The sequence below is a fragment of the Corvus cornix genome, chromosome 20, assembly GCF_000738735.6.
Source record: "Corvus cornix cornix isolate S_Up_H32 chromosome 20, ASM73873v5, whole genome shotgun sequence".
Classification (NCBI taxonomy): Eukaryota; Metazoa; Chordata; class Aves; order Passeriformes; family Corvidae; genus Corvus; species Corvus cornix.
Window position 1 is genome coordinate 5591831 of NC_046349.1, and position 9014 is coordinate 5600844.

General features: G+C 49.4%; 1 protein-coding gene across 2 annotated transcripts; it reads right to left on the reverse strand.

The window, feature by feature from the left end:
• Positions 1–1008: 1008 nt before the first annotated feature.
• Positions 1009–4116, reverse strand: SYS1 (SYS1 golgi trafficking protein). 2 transcript variants are annotated; one of them, XM_039563396.1, is made up of 3 exons: positions 3927–4116; positions 3218–3285; positions 1009–2643 (listed from the first exon to the last, which is right to left on the reverse strand). In XM_039563396.1, exons 1-3 carry the CDS (start codon positions 4086–4088, stop codon positions 2403–2405), a joined length of 471 nt encoding a protein of 156 aa, XP_039419330.1. In that variant the 5' UTR covers positions 4089–4116; the 3' UTR covers positions 1009–2402. The 2 variants fall into 2 exon arrangements, with proteins under 2 accessions (XP_039419330.1, XP_039419329.1); XM_039563395.1 differs by lacking the exon at positions 3218–3285.
• Between the last annotated feature and the right edge of the window lie 4898 nt (positions 4117–9014).

Sequence of the window (9014 nt, forward strand, 5' to 3'; positions counted from 1 at the left end):
GAGGATTCTTCTCATGGCCTTGCTCTGAGTTTAGCCAGGTACAAAGCTGTCCCCAGACTTCACCCCCCTCCCCGGGAAGCTGCTGAAGCAGTTACAGCATATCTTGTGTCTTCAAAAAGAAATAGGTTAAGTGTTTCTTAGTCCAAAGTCTTCACCTTTGTTTTTGCAGGGGAACAAAGGTGGTAGCTCTGTTAATACAGACCCACAGCAACTCTGGGAGCAGCTGGAAAAATGTGGCTTTGTCTCCTTGCTCTCAAATTCACTGTAATTAATCTTTAGCTCCCGCTTGCCTCAAGAACAGCCCCGAACACAGGAGTTCCTGTGTCCAACACCACACTTTGGTGTGGTATTAAACCTTGAAGCAAACCTGCAAACTTTCCCTGTCCCTGCAGGACTGGGACGTTCTCTCTCAAGAATAGCACCAAAAAGCAGTAGAGGACAAAAATGACCCTGAAGGAGTCTTAAAACATGACTAACAACGAGCCAGCGCTTGTCATCCCGAGGCAGCGCTGCCCTCTGCTCCACGCCCTGATCCCATCCACATGCACACTCCCTGCTCCTTTCTGAGGGAGATACTGGCACCTACTGGAGACCAATTTATATCCAGGCTGAAGTGACTGGGAGAAAGGCAAGTATCCTTGCACATGAAAAATGAGCAGATTTTGAGAAGGGATGGACTGCTGTGCTGCAGGGGCAGCCCTAGGAAGTGACCTCGGGGGGGCCCTCCAGGCTGACTCCTGCCCAGAAAAACACTTGTGTAAACTCTTCCTTCTGAAAGGCTGCTGCTGTTTGAAACTCTGCTTACAAGGGCTTTGGTCAGGAAGGGCTCCTGGTGAAATCCCCCAGTATAAAAAGTGCTGGTTACATTTGTTTAGACAGAAATCCTCCTCTGGAGACCTGCCGAGTATGTAAAGCAGCAGGATGTCATCCTGCCCCAATTTACAGCGTCTGAGTGTGAGAGCAGGGATTGAAATACAGCTCAGCTCCCCAGTAACAAAAGTCAAAAGAGCAGCTTCAAAGAGTTTATCAACTTCAGTCTCACATCATCCCACCGCTTTTCAACAAACTGAATTAACAAATAACTTATGCAAATTGAAACTTACAAATATTAACATACAAATGGAAGCTCCTGCAGCAAGATGCTGCACAGGAGAAAAATCTGTCTTTAGACCTGGCTTTGCCCTCATTTGGGATTGCACAATGTGGTCATCCCTCAGTGGAAACCAGGCAGGATGTGGGGCTGTTTGCTGGGGCTGTGGATCCAGAGGAACCACGCAGGTCTGGCCCCTCAGCAGTATGGGGGTGTCCCTGCCTGCTGAAGTTTATTTGAAGGCCTCTAAATAAAGGCACATCCTATTATTTTGAGAAATAACAGCAGTCTCTTACTTAACATCACCTCGACCAGGCCACATCTGTTGCTAGACTGCTGAAGCCTGACAGGAAGGCCCATCCAAGGGAGAAAAGCATCATGGCTCCAGGACACTTTTGCAAGTTTCCCCAGGACAGCTCCAGGCTCAGGCTGGACATGTGGAGATCCTGGACTGCTGACACTCCCTCTGAAATGGGATTATGCCAGCTGACTTCCCAAGACAGCACTCAATACCTTCCTTTCAGAGCAGAGGTATGAAATGTTTATTGTAGGAAATTTTATGCGCCCCACACAATGGGCACCTCCCAGCCAAGTGTTCTCTGCCTGCATCCTTCTGTTGCCACGATACAGACACTCGTGGTATTTCTTGAAGTGCTCAGCTTCTCAGGAGAGCCGTAACGCTCACAGCAACATTATATTTTTATTATTACAAAAGATTTCTTCAGCAAACTGCTGTCTGTCACCTCTGTGTATCAAACATGGAAACAGCAAACAAACTCATCTAACGGTACAGGTTATTTAGTGTCGCAGCTGGTGATTCAGGTAAGTACAACTATTTTCTTTCTCCCCATCCATTCACTTCCTTGACTCTTCCCAGGCAAGGCCCAAACAAGTCACAGATTGGAAGCAGCAGCTCCCAGCCCCACTGCTCACCATGCCAGCTCCAGCAAGAAGAGCTGACCACTGTGTTATCCATTCAGGGCACTCCCACATCGTTAAATTCCAAATGCTCCTCACGCACCAAGTTTTGCTACCTGGCTTTTAACAGTCTCATGAGTGAAGAGTTTAAGGGCACGCTCTCCATACAGTCATATTAATACTTTGTGTTAACAAAATAAACATCTGCTCCTCCCCTGCTGTCAGCTGATGCCAGAGGAGATGCTCACGCTCATGCAGTCACCGAAGTCCAAAAAAAAAATTAATCATAAAGTCTAAACAGACCTGCTGTGCTTCTTCAGGGATGATTCTGAGGCATTGGATGCACTGTGCTGGGAACAATGACATAACGCAGCATGGTGTTGCCAGAGCCAGTCTATACGTTGGATTTGGGGGCGGAGTTGAGGGGGATCTCCCGGAGCTCTATCCTCATGCACAGGTACTCCCCGATGGCCGCCATCAGCGCCGTGCACACGATGTGCACCAGCCACCACGTCAGCGTCGAGGGGAAGCGCGAGTTGTAGATCCAGCAGCCCAGCAGGTGGAAGAAGTGAACGGTGACGGTGAAATCCAGGCACTGCTTCCCTCGCCGGATGAAGTACAGCAAGCCCAGAGCACTGCAAAGTAAAGACAAGAGATTAGTGAACTCCACCAGACCTATGGAAAAGGGGGGTGCAGCAAGAGCTATCAGCAGCTGATTATGTAGTGGTTTTAAAACTTCTTCAAATATTTTCCGAATAGATTGTTTCTGACCTCTCTCCTGGCTGCTGCAAAAAGACTTACAGGCTTACAGCTTTTTAATTACATGATGGCAGGAAAATGAGATTTTAGTGCAGTGAACAGGCAGGAATTTTTAGACTATCTCCCCTAGTGATCTCTGTGCAGTGGCAAAATACATTAGTGTTTATGGATCAGTGTTTGCTGAGATACATTAATTCTAACTTTTAGTAAAATCTCCCACAGAAGCAAATCTCATTCCCAGCTGGGAAACTGAGGCAATGAAGTGAAATGACTTTTCCGGGTTCTAGAAAGCCAAGAGTCAGCAGATCCCAACTGCCCTCAGCAGACATGCTTAAAAAGGCACAGGGATTCTGGGAGATGTTTGGAGAGAGGCAGTACATCACACTGAATTCTTTAGCTTAATGGTACAAAAGGACAAAACGCAGGTACTCCAGCTAGCTGCAGACTTACCAGGTGAGTGCATTGAGGATGAAAGCCATCATGGAGAGCCTCCCCGGCGGGGTTGAGAAGCCTAAAATCTATATGGGACCATTAGTAGGAACCCGCGGCACCAATCGCAGCCTGAAATCTCCCGTGGCGCAGCCCTGCATGGATCAGGATCTACACGAGGAGCTGGACATGTGTGTCTGTCTGGGGGCACCTATGGGAAGGGAAAGGTCTGGTTCTGTGCTGAGGGGAACCACCTAAACTGGGGGTGGAGGGTGTGTGTCCATACTGGGGTTGCTTCCAGGGGGTGGGGGAGTTGTTTTTATACTGGGGGTACCGAGGGAGGGTGGCTCTATAAGGGGCATCACCTACAGAGCGAGGTGCTCTCTCTCCACAGGGATACCACCTGTACAGGGTGTCTGTCTCTATATGGGGGCTATCGCCCACCATGCACCGAAGTGCTGTCTCTACCCCGGGGTACCACCTATTCAAAGGGAGGACTCTACCTCCAAACTGGAGCACCTACACGGGACAGCAGGTCTATGTGTTGGGGGGCTGCTACACCGGGTAGGGGAGCTCTGCGCCCACACCGAGGTGCTCCCTGGGCAGGGGGCTGTCCCTAACACCGGGAATGCCCACACGGAAGCGGGGTCTGTCCCCCAGGAGAGCCCCAGCAAGTCCCCCCCGCTCCAGGGGCCTGTGCCCACGGCGGCTTCCCGGGGCGCGCCCTCACCTCGTCGCTGAAGACCTGTTGGAGGGAGGGCCCGGTGCTGCCCAGGGTGCCGAGGAGGGCGAGCCAGAGCCCGAGAGAGCTGTAGTACCCCGCCTGCAGCAGCACCATCTGCGCCACGATCAGCGCGGGGTCCCACACGTAGCTGCGGAACTGCGCCGCCATCGCCCGCCCGCCGCCCGCGACGGAAGTGCCGCCGCCGCCGCGCGACAGCGCCCCCTGGCGCGGGGGAGGACCCGGTGCTTCCCCCGACCCCCGCTCTGCCCGCGACCCGGCTCGATCCCCATCCCCAACCCCATCCCGATCCCCGCTCCATCCCCATCCCCATCCCCATCCCCATCCCCGCTCGATCCCGATCCCCGCTCGATCCCGATCCCGACCCCCGCTCGCTGCCCACAACTCCCAGCTAGGACCCCAGACCCCCGCCCGCCGGCCCTCTGTGCCCAGTGTCCAGCAGCACCTCTCTCACATCTGCCTGCCCAGGGCGTCCCCAGCCCTGTCCCCTGCCCTGGGTCGGTGCCTTCAGAAACTTAGCAAAAAATTGCTGAAAAGACACAGAGTCCCTCGTGCTCTGCTGTACCCCTCCTGTGATCAGCTCTTGGCTGCGGGGGCTCGGTTTGGTGGCCTCAGTGAGCCGCGGTGTTTGCTTGGCTTCAGGTATGAGAATTGTCACTGCGTGAACAGTGAAATTCCCAAGCCTGAGTGGGACAGCAGAGGATTTTGGAGATAAGGCTTCCCCAGCCCCTGTCCCTGCCCATCCGCACTGGTGTCAGTGTGTTCAGTAACTTGGCTGAGCAGCCCTTGCTAAAGATCAATCTGCCCTGTTTCTGGGTTTCTAATTAACACTGGAGGATTTTCTTTTAACTTTGCTCTTGTGCTGTTAGAGAAATGTCTAAAAATTGGTGGATCAGGCTCTACAAAAGAGCTGTTTAAAAAACTAAAGATATACAGAGCTGTGCTTTAGCTTTCCTCTGGGCCTGAGTCCAGAGGAGCTTTCACTCCAACATCTCCCCCTCCTGTTTGAACATTGCAGAAAACAGCTTCTCCTAATTTTAGTTTCTTCTCTATGCTTTATATTTTTTCTTAGAGAAGTGTTGATTATATTTCTTAAGTGACTAATAAGGTTAACACATGATTCTAGTTGTTTTTTTTTTTTTGAACTTATCACAAATACCAACCATACAAGAAATTCTTGTCCCCGGGTATTTCCTTTCAATTCTAGGCCAGTTCCATAGGCGCTGAGGCTCTTGGCAGCTGCTCCCCAGCCGTGCTCATTTTAGCTTTAGGCCATCGGGTACCAGGATGTTGTTCTGAGTCCTGGTATGCCCTGGCAGCACCTTTCCGTTACAGGGCTGGGTTGGCTTCTTTTGAGAGGTTTCTTCTGGTGCGTGCTGATTTCTTCTATCCAGCCTCATGGAATGGCCAGGTGCCACAGACCTTCGTGCTCCACTGTACCCGTTCTGTGATCAGCTCTTGGCTGCTGGGGCTCCCTGTGAGCCGTCCTGCTTGCTTGGCTTCAGGTATAAGAATTGCCACTGACTTAACAGCAAAATCCCCAAGGCTGTGTGGGACAACGGAGCATTTTGGAGATAAGATCTATGCTGGAAAAAGGAGAGGAGGCATCCCCGGGCTGTTTTGGTGGACAGGGGAGTTGCCACAAGGCCACAAGAGCCGTTTTCACCTGGAAAAGAGAGGAGGAGGAATAAAAAGGGGAATCCAGCTTCTATGGGAGGTGGTAGGCTCACATCAGTCGTGGGTGTGGAATATGCTGGCTATGGGAACTCAGATTAGGATCTCTGACAGACTCTCATGACGTTTTTTCCATGCCTGTTATGGGAAGTTCCCTATGCAGCTTTGCTGTATGTTTTCCTTTCCTCATTCTGTGAATTTCTGTGCTGAGCCAGGTTTGACACATTTTGTTCCCTGTTCCCGGACCATCTCCTAGGAAGGATTGTGCAAGGCAGAGGCATGTGCGTGGTGGACGTGGGCCACTGTTGCTGAGTTCTCACTTAGGCCTTTGGAGAATTTACTTTTGCAGAAGCTCCAGCCTTAGTCAGTGCAGAAATGAAGAGGGGAAAATCCCAGAGTTGTCAGGGCTGTCTGCTGCCAGCACATTGCTGAGCACAAATTGTGACACTCGGCACTTCCTCTGTTAATTCTTGGTAAAAATTGGTTTCCTTTCCTGAAATCTGCTGTGTTTGGCTCTCAGAGGCAGGCTAGCCGTCACTTAGATATTAATTCTCACTTACCTCTTTCTTTTATAGTCCTTTATAGGACTAACTTTCCTTTGCCAGCAAAAATTTTGGCAGTTTAGACAAAGCCGACTAAAACTCCAAGCTAGTGTAAGGTAGGGCTGTTGGTATTATTGCTGGGTGTTTTTCCACAGCCAAATATCTAATTTATCCAGAAGTCCATGGTATCACAAGACACAAGCTAGTGTTTTGGGAGGTGTTGACTTGAGTTGCTTTGGAATTCAAGGCTCCTCCCTGCTTGGTTGCTGCCCTGTGACTGAAGGCATCAAATGGGCAGCAGCCGAGCCTGAGGTGTGATTTGAGGCTCCCTCCTGCCCTGGGCGGGCAGAGCACCCACATGGACATGGGGAAGTGCTGGGGCAGAAGGACATTTGTGCTGTGACTCAACTGCAGCCCAGTTTGTGAACTTGTTTCCTGCTTGACTTTGTGAGGGCATCTTTCATGGTCATGTTTGTTTGTTCCTGCCCCTGATTTGGCTCTCTCTCCTCTCCAGGCTGCTCCAGCATAGGGGACTGTGTCCTTCTCCTGGGAAAGAGGGTATTTTCCCTATGGGGTGCCTTGCCCACATCCCTGCTCTGTGCAATAAGGTTTAAAGTGGAGCTGGAAAGCAAACAGTATTGGGGAATTAAACAGCATTCTTAATTTCCCTTTTCTTCCTCTTTAGTTTAAACAGAAAGTTGGAGACAGCTGTGAAGGGAACATGTGTTAAAGGGAAAAAGGATGTCGAAACACAGAGATCATACTTTCTAGGGTGCCACAGTGGGTGCTGCTCGCCTGACTTCTGGTTAGAATGTCCTTTTTAACCAATGACTGTTCTGTGTGTGACACCTGCGTGTTGTGAAGAGCAGCAGGTGGAAGGAGAAGTGGCGATATGCCCAGGACACAGCCGATGGCTTGAGGCTGTACCCAGATCACATGAAACTATTGTGGTCGCTTCTTTATCAGGAGTGTAGAAAAAGAATGCCCTATTTAGCCACAGACTCTTTCCGTAAGCAATAGCTGTCTAGGAGGGTATTGTTTTTTCTTCCCAGGAATCCTTGCCTAAAACAGGAAGCTGTTTATTTAGGTGAGCTGTATTTTACCAGCTGGTGTGCAAAGGGTGGTGCTGTCTGAATGATCTTTGCTGGAGTTCATTTCCCTCTTGACAGGAAGGTAGGATTTGTTCTGAGGTCACCTTTGCTAAAGGGACAGTAAGGCTAAGAGCACACTTTTCCAGAATAACTCACCATTAAGTGGCTCAAACTGTGGGATGAGAGTTTTCAGCCACTCCTCTTCCTCCACCCACGTGGCGTGCAGGTGTGTTTTTCCAAAGAGTTCAGCATACTGAATGGACTTTGGAAGTTGCAATTTTTTAAAACTCTACTTAAAAGTTTCGTTGTGCTTGAGAATTCTGCTCTAAGCTCTCTAAAATCTGCTGAGCTTGGCTGGACAATCTCTTTCCCTGATGAGTGCAATAGAATTTATGACCAAGAGTTGTCTAAAGAGCCTTGTGTGTGGCCTTCTCAAGATTATCTAGACATTTCTTGATGCGCCATGTAAAAGTGTGATTCCCCTCACCCTCCAAATGTGTTGTATTTGGACACTCCATTCCACTTCCAGCATGTTTGTGTCGTGTTGGTAACTGACAGCTGTTTATTTTTATTTTCAACAAGAGGGTTAGGTAACCCTTCACTGTTGAGCACTAGGTTAGGAACAGTGGTGGCCAGCCTGTGTTGTTTGTCTGCCAGGTGTAATTTTTATATGGAGAAGGCAACTGACACACCTTGAATGTGAGAATTCATTGCCCAGAACAAATGTATTTCTCAACATGCATTTTATTTTGCTTCTGCTTCTCTCCCTTGTAGTGAAGTTTCAGGAAAGGACATTTCAGTGATGCATTTTTGTTCTCTGGGCCCATTTGTCTGTTGCTCTCTGTGAGAGTCATATACCCCTGGATTTTCTGCATTATTCCAGAGAGGAGAATGTCAGTGTTTTGAAAGGGAACACTTGAAGGGCAAAAGGAAGGCAGTTGTTTTATGGCCATGAGTTTACAGAACCATATTATGATTTTTATGGCTGCATTTCCTCTCATTCTCTTGAGATACAGTCTCAGAACATTTCCGTGTGTGTGAGGAAGGGAGGTGGATCTACACAATGCACTTAGAAAATGTAATCAGTAAAGTCACATAAATTTGTTCTCGAGGTTGAAAAGTGCATTAGGGTTGAGTTTAATTTTCTCTTCTGTTTCCAGAAGCCCAAGAGCAGTTTGCCTGAAGGATTGTGCATGCAGGTGTGACTTGGATGGACAATGTGTGTGGTCCCTGGGCCAGGCAGACTGACTCTATCCTATCACAGCAGAACTTCCCTGGAAGTGAAAACACTGTCCTGTGCCATTCAAGGGGATTTTTTGGTGGAGGGGTATGTGTTGAGGGGTATGATAACAAGGAGCTCAGCATATTGTGCTTTTTTGGAGAGGAAGTTAACAGGTGAGTGAGCAATGTTTGTAGCCACAATACAGAAAGCTGGTTTTGAAAGCATCTTTGTGGTGGCTGCTTTATCTGGAAGGAGGTATAGAGGTCATGGCCACATGCACACAAACACAGGTGGCATTTAGAGGGTTAGGGGGCATGGAGTACTTCTGGCCATCTTGTGCTGCTGAGGCTGTCAGTCCTGTCTGGCAGATGTCATGGTATGGACCACTCTTTGCACATTTCACCCAGTCTGTGTGCTCTCGTTCCTCACCATCTACTGCTCCCACCTCTGCTGAGTGTCCAGAGCTGGAGATTCATGGGAGCTGGGCTCCCTGGCTGCACCTCTGTGTGATGAAGTGAGGGTAATAAGGAAGAGTAGTAATCCAGCC